The sequence below is a fragment of the Emericellopsis cladophorae genome (genome assembly GCF_022114955.1).
Source record: "Emericellopsis cladophorae strain MUM 19.33 chromosome Unknown NODE_58_length_127558_cov_119_251112, whole genome shotgun sequence".
Lineage (NCBI taxonomy): Eukaryota > Fungi > Ascomycota > Sordariomycetes > Hypocreales > Bionectriaceae > Emericellopsis > Emericellopsis cladophorae.
In genome coordinates this window covers 106,634-127,558 of record NW_026250983.1, presented here as the reverse complement: position 1 = coordinate 127,558, position 20,925 = coordinate 106,634, and the positions used below count along the sequence as shown (strand labels likewise).

Sequence of the window (20,925 nt, the reverse complement as noted above, 5' to 3'; positions counted from 1 at the left end):
CTCTCACTTCCACTCTCACTTCCACTCTCACTTCCACTCTCACTTCCACTCTCACTTCCACTCTCACTTCCACTCTCACTTCCACTCTCCTAGACTTGGCTATTCCTCGCCGCCAACTGAGCTTTCTATCACTTTTGACATATATGGTACTGTAGGCCGCGTTGCACAGGTCGGCATGGGTACAAACTTTTCCCTCCTCTTTTCTTCCTCTCTCACCCTCCTGAGTGCCTGACCTTCGCCAATGCTGCATCCACATCTCCCATCTGTCACTCTTCATCATAACCCAGAGCCTGCATGTCGAGGCCGCCACGCTCGCCATGCGTTCCAAGGACTCTGGTCCAACCACCATTGTCGAATGGTTCGCAGGGACCAGCGCCGCATCTGTAGCTCGCAGAAGACGCCGACGAGCACGCCAACAAGCCGACGAAGCCCGTAGCCTCTTCCGCCTCGAAGTGACGACCGATGACGAGTTCGGAGAAGACACAGTTCATGTGACGTACCCACGCACGGGAGGTGGTCGCTGTTGCGAAAATCATGCACCGCAGCCAGAGCCTGAAGCAGAACCGGAGGCGGAACAGGCCCCTGAAGCCGCGTTCGAATCAGCTGCCGAAGAAACCACTGTCAAGAAGGTTCGCTTCGAGCAAAGCAAGCCGAGAAAGTCTGCTCTCAAGAAAACCAAGCAACACACCACCACTACCACCACCACGACAGTCACTACATCATCCTCCGAGGCCGAACCTGAGTCGCAGTCAGAGTCAGCCGCCGAAGAACCGTCCGCCGTTGAGAGCTCTGAGGAGTCGGAGCCTGCCAAGCCTGTGAAGAAGGTGAAGAAATCCCGGAGGTCGAAAGAGGCTGAAAAGGACAGCACGAGTGAATCTGAAGCGTGCGATTGCGAGGTATGCACCAACAGGAGACGAAAGGCTCGGAAAGCTTCCGAGGGAAAGAAACAGCAAGACACCTCCGACTCCGAGGCGAGTTCTGGCTCCAAGACCAAAAGGAGCAAGAAAAAGAAGAAAAAGGTTGAAACACGCGAGACATCTGAGTCTGAAGCGGATGCAACCTCCAAGTCAAAGAAGGTGGGCAAGAAAGCGAAGAAAGTCAAGGAGGTGGAGGAGACCGATTCTGGAACCGAGACCGAAGCAACCACAGGCGAGGAGACGGAAGAGGAGTCGGAGTCTCCGCCCAAGATGAAGAAAATGTCCAAAGCAAAGCAGAAGAAGAAGATGTTCGAGCAGCAAGCGAAGCCTCCAAAAGATGCCGAAAAGTCTAACGGGCAACCCGAACCCAACTCTTCTAGGCGGAGGGACCAGAAATTGAGCAACTATCCCGAAGCCAACAACAGGCCGGCGCCGAACTCACGTCGACCTCATTACCTCGAGCCAATACGTGCTGAAACAGTACAGACTGAAAAAGTACTCGAAGGCCCCGAGGACCCGCGCCCCAATGCGTACTATGACCCTCAGCACAATGTGCTTCGTGTGTATCACGGACCCGTCTGGGGTTCTCGGGGTGAACAGGCGCTGTATCCTGAGCGCGACCAGTTCATGCGCCCTCCGTCTGTTGGCGTACCTCATCCCCTACACAATCCGTACGAGTATGGCTTCAGGGGCAACACATACGGCCACCGCCCACCGTATGGACTGTCATATGAGGAACGCTACGGCCATCACGCTCCTCCCTACGGGCCGCCTCCCAACCTCTACAATGATTGGCGCCAGCCCCCTAATCACAACACAGCCATGCCCAGTGGCTATCCACCATTTGAGCGTAGACCATCTTGCATGAACAAGGGTGCCTTTGCTGACATGGCGGGCGCCAACGGTCCAGGCAACAGCCCAGCCAAGACAAAATCTGCCTCCAACAACGTCTGTCCAGGTAGCGTCAAGGTACGAGATGACAGCCACGGCTTCGGGGCCTGATGTTCATACTGACGTCAAGCAGGAGGACCAAGGCGATAAGAACTCATACTACGAAGCCGCAAAGTCCAAGTTTGCGACATGGAGTGATCGCCAGCCATCCAACGCCAGCCAGAAATCCAACAATACCAACAAGGCCGCCGACGCATGGGGCCAAGCGGCGGACAAAAATAACAGCAACAAGGACACGACGGCTTGGCCTGAGACTACCGACGCTCCTGCGGACAACACTGCCTGGACCACCAGCGACAATCAACCCACTGACGACGCAGCGGGCCAAAAGGACAACGACGGCTGGGCAACTACGCAGAGCGCAACTGGCGGGTCGGCCTGGGGCAGCAACGCGCAAAACTCGGCGGCAGGCCAGGAGGAAAACAACATCGCACCTGGAGCCACCACCATGCCAGGGTCCTGGGATGACGGGAATGCAGATGCTACGGCCCCGGTCTGGGGGGACAAGACGGCGGCGGCGAATACTGGTGGCCTCGCGGATAAGGAGGAGGTGAGCAACGTGCTACCCAGTGAAGGGTGGTAGCACAGGAACGCCAATTTCTCCTGTCATTGACGGCGGCATCATAGATTATGTATTTTCGGTGTGCACTATGGGGGTCGAGAACAAAAGAGTTGCTCTTCACTCCTGTCGTGTAGCGGCTAGTCGCTCAGGGGGTGCGCCTCGCGGGTGTGGAACGCAGGAAAGGAGGCGAAGCGTCCGTTTTGGGCCACCCTGGAGAAAGATCCGGCGGAATCAGACTTTCTTACATACTTAGACATATCTAATACCTCATGACCTGTGTTCATTTGGCTAGTGCGAGGACTCTTGAACGTGACGTCAAAGAAACGAGATCGATGACTCGACGACCACGGAGTGTGCGGATCAGACGCGGGCTCGTTGGATACGAATAACAAGTTGCTGTGGCAAGAGTACCAGGAATGGAGGAATGTTGCAAAGGGAGTAGGTCACTGATGAGACACAAGTCTTTCTGAGGTGGGTGACACAGACACATTGGCATGATCTTACCACAAGATCAAAAACAGGGTCGAGTTTTGATAGTTCTCTTTATGTAGCAGTGACGAAGCTTGGTAAAGAGAGAGAGAGAGCAGCCGCAGCTGTGTGAGCGCAAAAAGGCAAACAAGAGTTGGTGGTATCTGGTAACACGGTCTGGAAATTGGTATCGCTGCCAGGCTGCTGCGAAAAAGGGGGCAAGCCCTCTCCCTCTGGCAAGGAAGCAGCTTTCAAAAAAGCAAAGCAAGAAACAAGGCAAAAGTGTTAATCCCAAATAAGCCGCCCCGAGACCCCAAGACAGATATCCATTCTATCGCAATGCACAAAGAGAGAAGAGAATTCCGAGATTGAAATGTCCGGACATAATCGGAGGAGGATAGAATCTCCTTTGTCTGTCTGGCGCGTCGCATAGTAGCAACGGGTTCGTGAGAGCGTAATAGTCGTTCATGTGTTTCGTAATGAGGTGTCTTGTTGCTCTTTTGTGGTTGTTGCCCAAAGATCTTTTTCCAGTGCGCCCAACTCTGCTAAGCGATGCAGAAACAAGACAGAAAAAATAGAGGTGAAGAAAGGGGGACTTCCAGCAAGTCATGAAAGGGAAAGGAGAGTGACGACCAGGGTGTTCGTCTACGAAGGCATGCTGGTCGTCGAGGCGATGACGGTCGATCAAAGTATGGTACAGCCGGGGAGACTTGACCTGGTGGGTCTCAGTAATTGCTTCACCGGCAAGGTGCTCTACTTTCTTGTGTTCTTCTTCTCAACGAGCAGACGTGCTACTCGATCCGCCTCACGGACCCATCTGAAGCTCATCAGATTATGTTGCATCAGGAGCAACAGGGAGGGAGGAACGAGGCGTGGGCCCGCGGCAGAACACAAGGAGGGAGAGTGACGACTTACCATGCACTTGTCTCCCACTCAACAATCCAGGAGCAACAGATCTTCAGTCGGTCCCTGACGCTCGAGGTGCCCAGCAGCCGATACTTCTCAATGTCGCGTACTGGAAGAATGCTGGCCAACCACCAAGGAAACAAGCCCGGGTCGCCCGGACACTCCCCGTATATCGAGGTCATTCTGGCGGTCAGCCACGGGACACTCTGCGCCCTCATCCTGGCCACAAACGCGAGCGCGAATTCCATAAGCGCGGCTGTGGACATGCCATCCAAATCTGGGGCTCGCGGCGTATCTGAAATGCGGCTCTTGCGGTCGATCGATGTTGGCGAACCGGTCGACCCGCGCTCGGACGATGCTGGAGAGATCTCTTGTGCCTCCGACGCTTCCTCTTCTTCCAGGCTGATGTCGTCGATGCGCTCAATGTTACCGACAGCATACCCATCCGTCATACCGTGGCGAGTCACCCTGAAGCGCGAGATGCCGATAGTCTCGATCAAACTGCGGCCGTCTGGATAGAAGTGTGCATTGGTGATGCGCAAGAGTGTCCCCAATTCGTGGAAATACGGTTCAGACGAGTCCCGAGCCCTTCGGGGCAGTACCATGCCAAACGTTTTATCGCCTTCCAATGCTCTCCGAATCATGAGCCTGTACCGAGGCTCGAAGATGTGCAGGAACGTGGGCATCCTTGGGAACGCCAGGGTGCAGACGAAGAGAGGAATGTCAAAGTCGCCGTGCTGGCCCAGCTGTTCTGATCTGTACATTTCTCCGCGTGTCTTGAGCTCGTCCTTCCAAAAGATGTTGATGAAAGCCGACAGGCGACTATTCGAGGGGCACACAACTTGGTTGAGCAGTGGGTTGATGGCCAACTGCCGTCGACAGATCGGGCAATACTGCGAATGGTCAAGAGTTCGTTGCAGGCATGACCTGCAAAACGTGTGTCCGCAGGCTGTTGTCAATGGTTCCCAGAACAAGGCAAAGCAAACGTGACAGTCCATCTCGCTGCGGGCCTCCTCTTGAGTCGCGTGGAGTGAAGTGACCTCGAAATCGGCGTACTCGTCGTTTGTGGAACTGGACTCGGTATCGTAGGCGACTTCGGCGTCGTAGCGCAACTGTCCCTGCTCCATCAAGGCCCACGTCGTTGTCAGCCGGCCGCCCGGCAAGCGTCGATGTACTAGCTCGGCGCGCTTCTCCCCCAGCTCGTCAGCACTGCCATCTTCCTGCTCGTCTACTGCGATCACGGTTGTCGTAGACGAATGGGCCTTCTTTTTCCTCCATTTGACGAGGTTGTCTTCGAGGTGGTGCAAAGCCTTGTTGAGAATGACATCGCCTCCGCAGTCGCCCACCGCATGATCCTTCCCGCAGTCGGGGAACGGACATTGTACGCCTAGCAGTCGCTCAGGTCCGGCTGGGTATGATATGTTGGCTCGTTCGTGGGTCGGTGGTAGGCATCGTCGACACAGGCTGCGTCCGCAAGGCAGTGTGACGGCGTCTTTGAGCAGCAGCGAGCATATTTGGCATTGGCATAGGCGGACAAGCTCCCTTGCCGTTGCGACTTGCTCTGGCTTGGTCGGCCAGCTGGATGGCTCGTCGCGGCCGTACGTCTCGAACCAAGGACGGTCCGCGACCTCTGCGTGCTGAGCGGGTGACATGGGCGGCTTGTCTTGCCGGGGCGGGTCGCTTGGGCTTATGTCCAGAACAGGCCTGACACAGCAGCACAGTTCGACTCGTGTGTTCGCACAATCTCGTGGCCTGGTCCCAGTAGTATTGCAAGCGCATGGGTGAGTGCGCAGCCAGGAGATGATGACTAGACTAGGTGATTACTCGTAGAGAAGGTAGAGCATCGGTTGAGGTCTCGTGTATGCGCCTCTTTGCGAACTGCTTTCGTCGTCGACGATGGGTGGTTTCAGCACTGGTGATGGTGGTGGTGTTGTTCCGGGTATCGATATGTACAGTCGCGACGCACCTGATACGTTGGGATGTTGACAGTGAGGGAAGAAGGCCATGGGAGGGGATAATAATAATAATATGGAGGGATCACCACAAAGCGCATTAGTGTGGACGGGGCTCGTCATACAAAGCAGATGTCACCAATCCGGTGACATGGAAGGAAGGGCAGGCTGGCCAAGGTGGCGTGTGGGCGCGGCGCGCAGCGACGACAAAGCCAGGCGAGAGGGTGTGCTTGGTGGGATGTGAGGACAGACAGACTGGACTGGCTGGATGGATTCGTGGGACTGGATGGCCTCATCATGGAAGGGGACTGGAGAACACGCGAGCTCCGTCTAGTCCAGTCACGGTCTCGAGCTGGACGGAGTCGAGGCGTCAGAGCCCACTTTCTAGGCCTCCTCCAGCGGGCCCTGCCTGCCACTTGTGCCGGAAACCTGACGACCCGCCTACCAGAGGACTCGACATATCGCGAAGCTTCTGCGCAACAAGTACATGCCAGCACGAGTCGCTATCAGCTGAAACTGAACAACGTGCGCTGCATTTTGTTTGCATTTTAATGATCTACGTGGGACCACTGCGTTGGTGCAAGATTCGTCTACAAGCCGTCCAGGCAGTGCTGCCGGGCATGGTGACATAAACGAGTCCAGCAGGTAGCTAACTATCTATTAGCACTACGAAATAACGAAATAATACAAGTCGACATGCATCATCGAGTCGACTAGGATCGGAATCTAGAAGGAGGCCGAGCTAAAGTCGATTTGTCCCATGAGCCCCGACTCCTGAGGGACTAAGATAGAGAGTAACAATGGAGCTGGCTTTGGACACATTCGCCTCGCTTGCAAGCGAGCATGAGCCCCATTTCTTCGTCTCGACGTTCGTTCATGCACGCAATGCAGAGAGAGAGAGAGAGAGAGAGAGAGCTCTGCAATCAATAGCTAATTAGAGAGGCATCGCATTCAGTATGCCCATTTGTTGTTGCAGCAAGAAATGTACACAGCTGCACCAACGGCCTTTGGACCCGTAAACAGATCTGGCCCGGCTGTGAGATCTGGTTCTCGGTCGAGAATAGCAACTCTGGGGTGTGATTAAACACAGTGAGTCGATTGCGCGCCTGCCTGGCGATCTGATACTGCCAGCGCTTTCTCGACATCGAGCTGTCAGACGCCTAGCCACGACTCGTGACTGGTAGGTCCATAGGAGTCGTGGGCGTCATGACACCTCGATGCAGGTACCTCGGACTCCGCGCATTCCTGTACGAGACCAATCTATACCGGTAGACTAATAAATGTGGATTCCCGGAAGCCATCCGCGAAGCTCATACTCGACGTTATCACTAATAATGAATTACTCGCTTTGGTTCTAGACTCGCTGGAGCTGCTCTTCACGTGTCGCCTTGTTGTGATCCAGTCCTGGATTCCAGTGGGCTCCGCATCAGCGTCTGACTAGGCGCGAAAGCACCAGTACCGGCACATCGAGATCTTTCATTCCATGGCTGACCACTGACCACTGACACATCCCGCTACCGCACCCCGACCCGACCCGTGTCGTTCCAGAACGCTGTCCGGATGGACGGGTGGTTATTCATCCAGCCCAGTTCAACGCGTGCGTTCAACAAGAGTTTCGCGAGGCTCGCGTAGCGGCAAACCCGGTCAGATCTTACCGATGTGACCGCCGAGTGTCGACGCATCATGGAGTGGTCCAAGGTGGGGTGCAGCATCTCGATGGTTTCCATGGTCGTGACTTTTTTTTGATCAGCTACCGACTGGAGGCTGCCCGAGCTTTGCTGTACAACAATACTGCTCCAGAGACAAGGCTATTCATGTTTCCTTGTGACTGGTGCTTGGCATTGTTCTTACTCGCTAGCGCGACCCATCCGCACTCGATACATTAAGATTCTGTCTTGCTCCGAGCCGCAGCTAGTTGTCCGGTAATTCCATGATCGTGTCCAACACCGCCTGGCTCTTGTCCTTTGTATCCTGGCTGAACGTAGCTGGCGACCCGCCCATCATGCTTAGCATGGCAGGCGAATTGATCAGTTTATCAATTGTCATGCTGCGAGTGATAACATCGGTAAATGTGATCTGTGCCTTCTCCGCATTGTCCTTGGCTGCAACGTACACAGTTAGCCTACTATTTCCCGAGTGACAGGCGGTGGGGTTGCCAAGTCCAAAGGGGATGAGTGCACGCTATAGAATAGAAAAGAAAAGAGTACCATTGTCATTCTTGGGGATGGCCTGAGGATGCTCAATTGGGGCTCCGGTGCGGATGTTTTCCAGATTGAGCATCATGTAGTGGCTCCTTTGCACGAAATCCCACACGTGCAGAAGACCTGCGTGCGGCGTGGGCGGGGTGAAGCCCGGCTCGCTCTCGATAGCCTTGATCAGGTCTTTGAGCTTGCTCGTCAGGAGGGCCTGATCCTCTGTGGACGGGACGGCGACCATGGTGGCTGGCGGTTGAGAATGCGGTGTGTGCTATAGCAGATTGTGCGTAGGTAAGGCATTGGTCAACGGTCACTCCAGACAGCGCGACTCAGTGAAGCTTCGCCCGAATAATAAAGGCGGTGGCCTCGAAGTGGTTAATAGGTCTCCCGGCTCCGTCTCTCGGTTCCTGCGATGAGCCGCTCCGCTGCGCCCTCCCTGACAGGTCCAAGGTGGGGTTCAAAGATGACATGACGTAGCAGTCATCCGCGGGGCCACACTGGGCTTGGGTAGAGGAGCTTACCCTAGAGCAAACAAGACAGAAAGTCCGCCAGCAAGTTCATGAAAAAAAATAAAAAAATTTGGTAGATGCTAATGATTGATCAATGTGGTATTGGCGGTAAAGAAATACAGCGCTCGGTGAAAACCAAAAAGCCCACCCATCATCTACACACAGTCTCGGTATATCCAAACTGCACTTTCGCAGCGACGTGCCTCGAATCCTTCGTCACGCTGGACATGCGTACTTTTACATGGGTCCCGAACTGTGAGGCATTGCTTATCTCACACCTCCCCAGCGACCGCGCCCGACAGACGACGGTTCCCAAGCCAGCCTCCGGCCAATGTTGCCGAAGCAAAGGCAGCTGCAGAACAGCACGCTGAGCATCCAAATGCCCGTCTCGACGGTCTCCTGAGACGCAATGTGAGCCAGGAGGAATGACGCATCCGCACTCTTCGCCGGCGCTGTCACGGTCCGGTTGGCACCGCCCGGCGCAAGACCGCCGGCCCGGATGAGAGCGAGGTGGGACGACGGCGGCAGGGGCACCATGTGGGGGTCGACGCCCATGGCAATGAGCCAGCCGACGAGACCGACAGCGGCGGAGAGGATGAAGCCGACCTGGGAGCGGTCAATAAGCCACCAAAGAAGAGGGTTGACCATGGCCAGTGTCAGCGAAACTTGGAGGGTCGATACCCAGGCGACTTTGCGCTGTTGCGGTTGTTAGCAGTTGAAACCACATGGCGGGGGTTGGCACTGCTAAAACTTACAATGGCCAGCATGATACCGACAAAGACGCCAATGGCACGCATGACAATCGCCCAATCCGTCGCAGGATCCGAGCCATTGTTGGAATCGGTCTCGACCGTGATCGCGACCTCGTTCTCCCTCGTTTCCTCGCCAAACACGTCGTGCCACAGGCTGTCCAGCCACGGCATCATCCCACCCCATACTGTCGCCGCCATTCCCCAGAAAGCGAGGTTCTTGAAGTTGTGCGACTGCGAAGGGGCCCACGCGTTACCGTCCTGGAACTTGGCGAGCAAGACGCCATACCCCACGCCCAGGGCGAACAAGAGCATCGCGCGCAGGCCATACGAGATGGCAGTGGCCACTGGGCCACAACCTGGCGTCGAGTGTGGCTTGGTGGTGTCCAAGGTTCTGTGGGAGGACCGGCGGCGGTTGACATGGGCCCTTCCGACCATGAGCTCGTAGGTGGCCTCGTCCACGCTTGTTCTGCGGACGGGTGTCCTGGCCCCTGTGCCCCATGGTGTCTCGCCCTCGTCAAAGTCTGCATCTTGGCCGCCGGATGTGGTTGGCGAATAGATGCCGTGCAGGGTCGAGGAGGTGAGGTTCATGGAGGATGGTGACCGGCTCATGGAGGGTGTAGCGTCGGACGGGTTGAGCAGGAACTGGGAGCGGTCGAGTTCTGGACGCTCGTCATGATCACTGTCGTCAGAGGGAGGCGTGGCACTTGTGAGGTTGACATTGAATGGTCGCCGGGGGACTGGCTTCAAAAGCGGAGGCCCGTCGTCTGCCATTGTCGGTGGACGCGTTGATTGAAGGTGTTGTTCTGAAAGGCTGTTGGCGGAATCTGATTCTCCCAATTCTTCGGTTTGCCGGTCGCCTTTTATAATGCTTAATTTAAGGGTATCGAGTGCTCATTTCAAGGTCTCAAAGTTTTTCGCCCTGGCGCGCCGGGCATTCGAGACGTCGAACAGGTGCTCCTGGTGCGGATTCGGAAAGGACGGTCGCTACGTGTGTGGTATCTTGTGCTGTTTTGGAATCTGGCAGGCTCAGCTGTAGTTAACAAGTACAGACTGTATTGAGACAGAGAGAATGTGGTAAAAGAGGAGAGGCGAGGCGAGACACACAACCATGTCCAGGTCGTATTCACATGCGATCATGTGAAGGGAAGGGAAGCAGCCCACATTTGCCATACTTATTAGCGGCGACCCTGGGTCCGCAGCTTGAAGGTCACCAGGCATTGGTGGCAGGCATGGTGCTGCGCTACGCTGCATGACAGCGCTGCAGATCGCGGTCCTCAGCCCACCACGAAGCCGTGCCTGATTGGATCACGCCCCGCCTCGCGTTCACGGCACGCTGGGGCGCTAACATAGGCACCGCACCGTTGTCCCTTGAGCGGGATGCCATCGACTCACTGAGGACTGGATCATCAGTGCTGTTTGCTACACGTCGAGTTTCGATGTTACGCCCATTATACTGCTTCTTCTTCTTCTACTACTCGTCGCTACTATCGTCATCCTCCGCATCCAGACCCTCAAAGTCCTCAAAGTCGTCTTGCTCTTCGTCTCCGTCGGGATGGGGTATCATCAAGTACGCAGCCATGCACATCACCCTGTTCTCGGTGCCGTACGTCCCAATCAGCGCGCCTAGAGGTTGTCCGCCGTCGGCTGCCGCGAGAGAGTTCAATGCACCCCGCAGACCCTCCACACCAATGGCCCATAGCCTGATCTGCCCATCACTGCTCCCGCCCACCACGTACAACGTCTTTCCGCTCTGGAGGACCACGAAATCCTTGATGCGTCCCGTCACGCCGTCGGCTTTCCCGCCTACTTCGCAGACTGTTCGGGCCGTGCCCGGTGCCATTGTGTCCTTGACCCCCGCGATCGTGGTCAGGTGCTCCTCGCGCGTTGACGCAAAGACGATGCGCCCATCCTCCGTCGACACGGCGAGCAGGCTATGCGCTAAGCTGTCCGCGTCCGCGTCTGACGCGCCCTCGTCCGAGAGGGAGAAGTAGCGAACCTGGTGAACCTTTGTCCTTGTCGTCGACAAGATCCTGCACTTGGGCTCACCCGCCATGCGGAACACGACCACGTCACGGTCAAAGCCCAAGGCAAACTCGTCCTCGCCGTCGACGTGGCCCCAGGCAACCCTTTTTCCTTCGCCTGATGTGTATTTGCCCTCGCCAATCTGCTGTAAAAGTTCGCGCTCGTAGTTCAACGCCTTGGCGCGCTTGCCCGTCATCAGATTCCACGGCCTGACCTTCCTCTCGCCCTTGCTCACGCTCATCATGAGCTTCATGCTCGGGTGCACCGCAAAGTCGTTGACGCCCTGCGGCGTGCCGTCGTGGGCCGCCGTGTCACCGCTCGGCCGCCCTTCGGCCTTGGCTATGGGCGCCTTGATGGTCCCGATCAGCGCCCAGTCGCGCGTCCGTGTCACAGCCACCGTAGAGTCCTCGCTCGCCGACATGAGCTTGCCCCTCGTCGGGAAGTCCAGCGCCGTCACGGCGGACGCATGGTGCTCTAGGTTGCCCAGCTCTCGGTTTCGCTTGTTTTCCTTGATCGGTCGGGGCGCAGCGAACTTGAGAGGGTCCTCATCCTGCTCCTTGGGCGGGTGGGCTGACAGGTCGTAGAGGTTGATCTTGGAGTCGTTGCTTCCCGACGCGAGGATGACCTTTTGTGTTTGCCCCGGGATCGGGTTCGAGACGGGGGACACGGCGAGGCAGCGGATGGCTTTGGTGTGGGCGGTAAGGAGGAAGGTGTCGGCAAACTCGACAGACTGTTTCTTTTGCTTCCCGGTGGGAGGGTGTATCTGTGCGGTGAGACCGTGGAGGACGCCGTCATAGAAGCCGACCACTATTTGCAGTGTCTCGGTCGATGTGGTGCTGGCGGGTTTGGGGGTTGTTGACTTGGTGTCAACTGCCTTGGTCTTTTTCGACGCTTCAAGCTCAGGTGTGGGCTCTCCATTGGAGGCTGTGTTCCTTTTGCGCTTAGCCATGACTATTTTCTGTGACACTGATCAATTGGTGGGTGGGATGAACCTTGCGGGAATCTCGCGACAATTGAGCAGATGGACTCAATGGCGGGAGGAAAAAAAAAGTTGCCGATAAGATAAGGTAGCTTAACTACATAATCCCGGTATATGCAAAGACGCCGGGATCCTCTCCCAAGGTACGAATGACTTCAAACATGTTCAAACGGTCATGTCAAAGCCGTCGATTTCCATTTCAGTATGTAGGTCAAGATTCAATGAGCCTGTATTGCATCAACTCTACGAGCAGCAACTAATGCTACTTCTGATTGACACTTGCTGCACGGGATAGGTCTCTGCCCTAATCATAGCAATATTTTCCTTAGTGAGCTTTCGCCAACGCAACGTACGGGAGTATTCTGGGCCAAGTTGTTGCAAACCGCCCGGTGACTGTTCTGACGGCCATTCTGCAAGCGACCGAGTTCGCAAGCCCCCGAGCTCGAGGTATTTGGTTCTGTTCATCATTAATACATGACGAACGCAATTAGCGAGTTGGCTCACTTACAATTAGGCAGACGCGTTGCGTAGAACCAGCCCTCGTCAGTGACAAACCAGCGGCAATCACCCATTTGATCGATGCAAAAGCGGCTGCGCTGGGTCCAGTTACCATCCAACTCGCGTACGTAGTAGAAACGACTGGGATCGTCGTCCGACGGTTTGAACTCCTGCTGTTCAAAGACCCTGTTGCCGTGCGCAAACTGAAGTTGACGGGCCTGCTCCTCGGCCCCCGTGCGACCTAGACCAGAAACGTCGGGATATGGTCCAGTGTTGCCTGCGAGGAAGGGAGGAGGACCTCCGGGACCATTGAAACCCCCGCTTGGTACGGGCTGGTTACCGGGGCCGGTGACGCCGGGCTGACCGGCGCCAAACATCGCGGGCTGGGGCATGTAGACGGCCGTTGGGTTAGCGACGAAGCCGGGTTGCTGAGCTATGAAAGCGCCGGGAGGAGCCTGCTATCGAACTCAGTTAGCAGATGTCTACAGAAAGGGAGACAGAGAGAGGGAGAGAGCGAAAGATGGAGGAGGAAAGAAGACGTCACTTGACACTTTAAGGGCAGAAATGCACATGGCGACTGGCGACTTGCGTTGCAGTGGTAAACGTACCCATCGAGGTAGAACGACCTGCCCAGGGCTGGAGCGACCACGCTCGCCAGAGGTGCGGCAGTCAACAATGCGATGGTGCTGGGAGTATAATGCACGGGGTAACAAACATGAGGAGGAACCGCGCCAGGGGGTATGATGCCATAGGGCGCGGACTGAGGCATCGGCTGCCCAGGTGTCGGATGGGGACCAAGACCATTGTCGAATCGTGGGATATAGACATGGTTCATTGGGCCGTAAGTGGTGTCTGGCACGGGAGGCTGGAAGTTTACACCTTTGGCGAACGGGCCAGCAAGCGGAAAGGCTGCCATGTTGGCTAGATGAGGTTGCTGAGGATAGAAACCGTAGGGTGCGCCTCCAGGGAAGGCAGGGTGGGAATGGACAAGGCTGAACTGAGGTTGAGCCGAGGTATACCAAGGACCTGCGGGTACTGCCTGCTCTTGACCACCAGGTGCAACTCCGAGCGCAGGGAAGTTGGTGGGCTGAGTGTTTATCTCTTCTGGCCGCGACGTTGAGGTCTTGTCAGCGGCGGCAGGTGCGTCCTCGCTGGTCTTTGCCTTCGCTTCGACAGGTAATATTTGGTGTTTGCGGTTGGGGTGGAGAGGGAGGTTGAACGTGGACGACTGTTGTGTCTTGGACGTTGATTGCTTGGCACCGAGGCGACCGCGTATGGCAGGGGAAGATTCAGAAGCTGTTGTTGACTCGTAGCCGTCACTCTGGAAGTGAACGTGACGAGATGGGGGAGGTTTCTCCGGGCGTTGAGTGTGCTTCGGGGGATCTACACCCATTCTTTGGCGAAGAGGAAGAGAAGCAAGAAGCAAAGGTAAGGGGTGTGTGGGGAGAGAAAGGTGCTGTGGCAGGCTGTGCTGGGTTGAGCTCAAATCTCACACTGTGGCGAGAGAAATAATTTTCAGGCGTCAAGAGATGCAGTGTCCTGAGTTCCCTGAGATGAGCGGGAAAAAAACTAAAGCCCGACCTGATCGTGAGGTGAGATGAAAGTGAGGGCCAGCTGGTCCAGTGCGTTCACCGTGGGCTTTTCCCAATCTAGGGGACCAAAAGATTAGAGATGGCCCATTCACTCGAAAGGGTCATCACAATCCGGCCCCGATGGAGTGACGGTACCGAGCATTCTGTGATGGAAGGAGAGCAAACACACCGTTCGTTGCAGAGCCCAAGATCGACCGTCATGAGTCCAATGGCTGTGCTCAGGCAGGCCTGCCAGCGTGTCGAGTGGATCCTCGTACTTTGTCCACGTCCAGGAGAAGCAGGGCAAACACATTGTTGGATGGAGTGAATTTGGATTGAGTTTTGAGGAGCAAAAGAATTGGAAGATGAAGGGGAGAAGATTCTTAAGTGACCATGCTAGAGGGGGCAAAAGCATCACATGCATACAAGGCTTCTCTGCACATCAAATTGGACGAAATGCATGGGATGGCAGATATTCAATGCTGACCACAGCATGATCCGTACATGTGTCGGATTCTATCAACATTTTACGATGTGTCGACCACGTCGTGAGATGTTGTGCAATGTGCTCAAAGGATTTCCTGGTTTTCACCAGAAAGGGGCAATCAAAACAAAGGCACAACCAGACGGTGGGCCAAGCCTAATACCGCCATAATTATGTGAGCCTCACAGACAGCGTTTCCACCAAAAAATACACTTTGGACAAAGACAGAGACAGGGACAAACATTTATCTTGCTGGCGACCGGGGTCTCTTCTTAATTACTGTACCACATCTGCCTGGCAGCTAGGGACATTGCCTCGGTGGCTTCACGTGGCGTTGGAGATTTGACTGAATCATTTTGCGCCTCCAGAATTACCCGCATTACTTCAAGATCTTAGAGCCTCATCCTTGCAAACAGTGTGATGTTGAATTCACAATCAATCCAACATCTTCGCTTCACGTATCCGTACTAATTACATAAAACGATCACGCAGTCATCCTTCTGCCTTCCCTTGCTGTTCCATGTATCTATCCAGAATCGCATCTTCTTCCGGGCTGAAGCCTGACGGTATACTGTAGCTATGCAGGCGTCTATACAGGTCGTTCAATTTTGGAACAACGTGGCGCAACCGAATTATCCAGGGCTGAGATTATCTGTCAGCATCATCTCCCGAAGGCCGCGCGTGGACTTACCCTGACAATCACTGGGACCTGACCCCCCTCAACAGTCTGCTTCAGTTTTCCCAGCACGTTCTCGTCTGAAAGTATGGTAAAGTCTCGCGTAGCCGCTCCGCTCACGCTCTTCAGAAAAAACGGAGACGGTGGAGAGAAAGATCTGCACGCCCACAAGTTCCTCTCGCCTCCAGGGCCAGACGTATACCATGCCCTTTGTAGGTGTGACTTGAGATTCTTGGACTCCCTCAATAGCTCCGGAGGCGCTGAGGCAATGATGGCGCTGATCCCATCCCTCATGCCCTGGATCAGGCGCTCATGGCATGGGCAGTGCACTGGTCTCCACCTCTCCAACGCTACACTCAATTCCTGGAGCGAGATATCCTTGGGAATAACACGAACGCACGCCATCATTCTGCCATCATCGTTCATGTCCAAGATGTAGACCCTGATATATCCCGGCAGGAGCATCTCTTGTCTGCGTAGTCGGCTTCTCACCACCATGTCTGCGAGATCGCAAAAGTCATACTCGTGCCGGACTTCGGCCCAGCTCATGGGCGCTGCACCAGATATATCTCTTCTGTAGTCCCACACATCGACACAATGCTGTTTGACCTCCTGTTCCATCAGCATCAGCAGGGCACTGATAAGACCGGCGCTGGGCACACCACCGGGGGAATGCAAGAGGCCGTGCTGCCGATCAAGTAATCGTGCTTTCCGCGATGGGGCATCTCGATCCGTCAAGCGCAAGTACTTCACGCTCTTGGGTATCTGCCAGATCGTACGAAATCCATCAAAGAACTTTGAGCTCTCGCGGCTGCAGAATGTGATCAGGTCAAGGCTACCATCGTCGCCCACGTTCACCTTGCGCATCCCAAGAAACAGTAGCTCAGCTCGTAGCTGTAGCAATGCCTCCAGCGTCCTCAGGGGCGCGCCGGGTGTCTCTTGGCCCGAATATGGATTGATGGGCAGTTCTAGTCGGAATGATATGAATGATGCTCGTGGATAATGCACTCGCCCAAGGCTCGAATTCTCTTCTGTTGACATCGTGTTCTTTGATCTGAAGGGGGTCTAGTGGTAATCTGAGCATACTGGTGACCCAGCCTCCGCTCTGAGTTTCGGTGACATGCGCGAGGGTCGCCAGGAAGATGTACTTGGGTGTCTGTCAGTGCTGAGGCGTTTCGAATTCAACAGTGTGATGGACGAGGAAGACACCATAAAGTGACTTTGAAAGAAGGGCATGATCCTCCATTTGCATATTAAAGCAGGTGCATGAGTGACGCAAGAGCGAACCTAGAACGGACACAGAGCAGGTGATGTTGAGCTGAGTCACGGGTGAGTGAAAGTACATGTACCTGGTAGCGACGTACCTAGAAGTACCTGAACATGGAATCAGTGCGTCAACTATCCCCAAGCACAGTAACTCCACGATCAGACAAACATGAGAACCCGACAGGATAGCAACTCAATGCTACTCCGTACCAACGAAAGACACATTGATATGATAGAGTATTGATTAATGACGTTTGCAGCCCAGACGCCCCAGCCTCCGCGGTCTATGCTCGATGCCCGGAATCCTAGTGTAATGTACAAGCAACAAAGACTCATCTGTCCAACCGTACATTGGGAGTAGAGTAGAGAGCTCACCCCGTGAACCATGCTTTATAAGAAACAAGCGCTGTATTGCAGCATATACAAGGAAAGATGTGACTCTCATCCACTCTCTTCATGCGAACATCCTCGCCTGGCCGTCGTCGGGGCCAGACCTCATGCCTTTTTTTTTTTTCCGGTGAGTAATTATAGGGAGAGCTTGATAGTTTACAGCGAGTCGGAGGTGCTGACGCCAGCAGCCTGCTCCGGCACAGGGAAGAATGACCGGCGGAAGACCTGGCGCGTCAGTTAGCAACTTTGGCTGACAAGGGCTTGGCAGCATGCATCGATGCAAAGGGAACTTACCGCCCAGGCGCCAGCCACGGATCCGACGAGACCGGCCGAGATCATCATCGGCCGCAAGCCCCGTGTGCTCTTGAACACCATACCACTCAGCGCACCCGCGGCGACCGAGTTGGCCGCATCGTGCTTGCCCCGAAAGTACCCGATCAGCGAGTTGATGCAGTTGTATGTGATGGCCACGGCGCCCGCCGAGTTGCCCAGGTAAGGACCACGGCGCGTCACGGCGTTGAGGACGGAGTTGAGGCGCAACTTGGGTGCCTGCCCGGCGGAGCGGCGGAGGCCTTCCTGCAGACCCCACGCGCCACCAAGCGTCAGTCCGGAGAGATATGTGACACCAGTGCCGTAGCAGAGATCGTCGGTGAAGCCGCGCGATGGCAGGACGGACTGGGAGCCTGAGAGGTCGGAGAGGACGCCGTCTTCGAGAGTGAGGTACTCGAGGGAGTCCTGGTTCAGACCAGCGAGCGGGTGGAGTTGTGAGGGGTCGGAGAAGGCGGAGTTGTTGAGGAAAGACTCGACGCCCTGTCCTTCGGAGGGATCGTACGCGCGGGTGGTTGTCGAGGTGGTCTGTTGAGGAGCGCTATATGATGTGTCGTGGGATTGGGGCTGCTGGGGCTTATTGCCGCCCGTCAGAGCAGTCCATACCGATGACATTGTGCAGAATATGTGAAAAAATTGTTCCTTGGTATCGCCAGGGCCAAAGGCAAATGTAATTAAAGAGTGATCGTGGTTGTGTGGATGATGATCTGAAGTGCTGTCCCACCCAGGAAGTCAAGATATCAGAAAATTTGGTGATGCGCGCTCGCTCGGTCGCTCACTCGCAGCTGGACTCCTGGCTGGCTGCCACGGTTCGCCAAAGCCGTCCGCCCCAGCCAAAGCCGAGCACGTTCACGTGACTATGCAGCTAAGCCGCACTCGGCCAGTGCACAGACCCACAGCTCACTCATGATAAAACCATCGCCGTCGAAATTTCTTTGCTTGGTTCTTTTTCTCTCTTCATCATCAGTAAGGGTTATTTCTACACCGTCAAGTGTTTTAATAATTTCTTCATGGCGGCTCCACAATGTGGCTTGCTGAGGGTTATCCTCGATTCTCTGTGGATTTCCTTCCGTTCCCGGCCTCCTAAAGTAAAGTGAACGCCTTTCCTACCAGCCGCGAGATTCGTCTTCGACTCGTGACTGTGGGGTGTTCTCGACATGCTTTACCACCGTTGTAATCGTGTATTGAGCTTGCGCAGGCATCTTAAGCCTGAAAGTGGCGTGACCAACTCTACTCCCACGCTGCGCTGGCGTAGACGCGCTCTAGAACCTCACGGTGACTTGAGTGGCAATGTTCTCCTGCCAGTCCTGCGTTCAGATGCGATTTTGCAGGCGTTTACGACAGCAGCACCACGAACGCGGTGACGAAGACTTTTCAGCTGGTCCGTTGCCGAAAGTGAACGCTTGAGAACAGGATGTTGCGAACTTATTAAGGCTCAAAAGCAAATTGATTGTTACAAGTTAAACAAACGGCTGTTTGTCGTACAGGTCCCCCGACAAAATTACATTTTCGCAGCCAACTCCTGTCATGCACGCCAGTGTGCCAAAACAATAGAATACAATGCAGCGTCGCTACCTGGAGTCTTCTCGTGCCAGCAATGGCCTCTGGTCCCATCTATCGTTGTTGATGCTGTCCTCGTCGTCGTCCACACCATTGACCAGCAAAGGACTGTCTTCCGAGTTGCCGTTGTAGATGAAATATTGCGCAAAGACCCCAAGGTCCAGCAATAGTGTCACAAGCGCGCCCAGCAGCCAGCTCAGGTTCACGAGAATGTACCGCCCGTATATCCTCTGCGCCTCGCCAGGCATGCAATGGTTTGCATGCTGGCAGTTCGGCTCGTAGGCGAAGATGGACAGCACGTACGTGAGATTTCCCAGGCAGGCGAAGAGGAAGAAGAGCATACTAAGCCCATCGGTCGTTTTGCGCCTCCAGTTCAGGATCAGCTGCGGTAGGCGTGAGGCGATGTAAGAGACAGCGCAGAGCCAGCCAAACACCTGTCCAAGAACATTGAACTCCAAAGGCTCGTCTTCATCGCGACGCGAAGAGCCGTCGTTTTTCGTGGCCTTTTGGCCGAGGAACCATCCCAGGATGCCAGCAGCAACAACCATGCCCACCGCCAGCGTATTCCAAAGCACCGTCTGCAACGCGGTCGGGGGCGCCGGAGCTGGCGTATCGGCAATGTGAGGGACTGCAGGCGACAATCCAGACCAGTCTGATCCACGGCGCTCGCGCGAATGAGCACGCTCTAGCAAATTTGTTCGTTCGTTCGGTGCGTCGTGCGCATTTGTGGCTGGCTTCGGTGCAGGCGAGGCGGGTTCGTCACGCCAAGTGAATCCTCGGTAGTAGAAGCATTGCGCGAGGAGGACAATATCAGCAATCGTGTAGTAAAAGGCCAGGATGATCTACCAGGCGTCAGCAATGTCCGTTCCACCAAGAGGGTGCTGTTGGATCACCATTGTCGGAAGGACGCCCTGCAAGACGGCACCAAGGATGTTGAAGACATCTCCCACTAGCCAAACTATAATGAATTGGACGGAAAGAGCGTCGGCACTGCTGCGTTGGAAGTTTTGGATGATCTGAGGAGAGAAGACGACGACTGTGACACTGTTAGGAATGGATCGCTCGGCTTGGCAAGCCCTTCACGTACCCCAGCAGGCAATCGAGACGGAGCTGCGCCGGTTAGTCGGTCAATTCGTGTCTAGGGGTCCTCTGGATCTCACCCGCAAATACCAGAGATAGCGGCAACGTCGAGGTTAAGACTTTCGGTAGGAGGCGCCATCTTGCCGCGCGCACAGAGCAGTTGCGAAGATTTGGAGGATGGCAAAATTGTCGAGCCCTCAAAACCTCCTATTAAAAGGCGACTGGGAATTCTTGGGAGCAAAGGAGCCTTGACAATGTTGTGACAATGCTGCAAGGTTGAAAGAAAGGAGAGAAACAGACTTTTCCTAGGTGACTCGTAACTGTCGATCTGGGTCAGTCGCGGCACGTGGTGCGAACTCGGTCACGTCACTTTCTGCATGCTCAATCCGTTCCGCTTCCGTTCCGCTTCCAGATCCAGGCAGGGCCAAAATGCGGGGGGGGGGGGGGTGCAATGAATGAGAATCGCAGGTGCTTCCCGTTCGACAAAATCTGGTTCAGTGTACCCTACAGTATGCTGATTTGGGGTATGGTGTGAACAGCGATTACATGGCATGGCACCTTGACTGTCAAGACCTCCTAAAACTACTGCAGCTGCTGTCTTTTATTTTATTTTTTTTGGATGTCTTCACCTCCAACAATCGCGCAGCATAACGCCGAGATATGGCCACTTCTTTCACCACCCTTCCGGAGCCGCGGCTTTGGACCCTTCAAGGTGGAACCACCCGCATTATCAAGCAAGTCATTACTCATCCGTTAAACCCCCACAAGATGAGGTGCTCGCCACATGCTTCTGCTTGCTTCCTTACGAACAGTGATTCTCATCGATTTCCTCCAGTGCTGTCAGCTTGACAAACGACCGT

The 20,925-nt window shown here is 55.1% G+C and overlaps 7 protein-coding genes across 7 annotated transcripts; 1 reads left to right on the top strand and 6 right to left on the bottom strand.

Moving 5' to 3' along the window:
- Positions 1-317: 317 nt before the first annotated feature.
- J7T54_002678 (uncharacterized protein) lies at positions 318-2,451 on the top strand (the record flags this gene model as incomplete). The annotated part of the gene is made up of 2 exons (XM_051509322.1): positions 318-1,886; positions 1,942-2,451. 2 exons carry the CDS (start codon positions 318-320, stop codon positions 2,449-2,451), a joined length of 2,079 nt encoding a protein of 692 aa, XP_051359704.1.
- Positions 2,452-3,809: 1,358 nt separating this feature from the next.
- J7T54_002677 (uncharacterized protein) lies at positions 3,810-5,456 on the bottom strand (the record flags this gene model as incomplete). Its single annotated transcript, XM_051509321.1, has 1 exon — positions 3,810-5,456. One exon carries the CDS (start codon positions 5,454-5,456, stop codon positions 3,810-3,812), a length of 1,647 nt encoding a protein of 548 aa, XP_051359703.1.
- A 2,211-nt stretch (positions 5,457-7,667) lies between these two features.
- J7T54_002676 (uncharacterized protein) lies at positions 7,668-8,192 on the bottom strand (the record flags this gene model as incomplete). The annotated part of the gene is made up of 2 exons (XM_051509320.1): positions 7,668-7,858; positions 7,964-8,192. 2 exons carry the CDS (start codon positions 8,190-8,192, stop codon positions 7,668-7,670), a joined length of 420 nt encoding a protein of 139 aa, XP_051359702.1.
- Positions 8,193-8,727: 535 nt separating this feature from the next.
- On the bottom strand, positions 8,728-9,983 carry J7T54_002675 (INSIG domain-containing protein; the record flags this gene model as incomplete). The annotated part of the gene is made up of 2 exons (XM_051509319.1): positions 8,728-9,156; positions 9,216-9,983. 2 exons carry the CDS (start codon positions 9,981-9,983, stop codon positions 8,728-8,730), a joined length of 1,197 nt encoding a protein of 398 aa, XP_051359701.1.
- Positions 9,984-10,683: 700 nt separating this feature from the next.
- On the bottom strand, positions 10,684-14,104 carry J7T54_002674 (uncharacterized protein; the record flags this gene model as incomplete). The annotated part of the gene is made up of 3 exons (XM_051509318.1): positions 10,684-12,158; positions 12,722-13,169; positions 13,427-14,104. 3 exons carry the CDS (start codon positions 14,102-14,104, stop codon positions 10,684-10,686), a joined length of 2,601 nt encoding a protein of 866 aa, XP_051359700.1.
- Positions 14,105-17,254: 3,150 nt separating this feature from the next.
- Positions 17,255-18,040, bottom strand: J7T54_002673 (mitochondrial import inner membrane translocase subunit TIM23; the record flags this gene model as incomplete). Its single annotated transcript, XM_051509317.1, has 2 exons — positions 17,255-17,323; positions 17,393-18,040. 2 exons carry the CDS (start codon positions 18,038-18,040, stop codon positions 17,255-17,257), a joined length of 717 nt encoding a protein of 238 aa, XP_051359699.1.
- Positions 18,041-18,996: 956 nt separating this feature from the next.
- J7T54_002672 (vacuolar amino acid transporter-like protein) lies at positions 18,997-20,204 on the bottom strand (the record flags this gene model as incomplete). The annotated part of the gene is made up of 4 exons (XM_051509315.1): positions 18,997-19,827; positions 19,879-20,021; positions 20,073-20,095; positions 20,146-20,204. The coding sequence occupies 4 exons, from the start codon at positions 20,202-20,204 to the stop codon at positions 18,997-18,999; spliced, it is 1,056 nt and encodes a 351-aa protein (XP_051359698.1).
- Between the last annotated feature and the right edge of the window lie 721 nt (positions 20,205-20,925).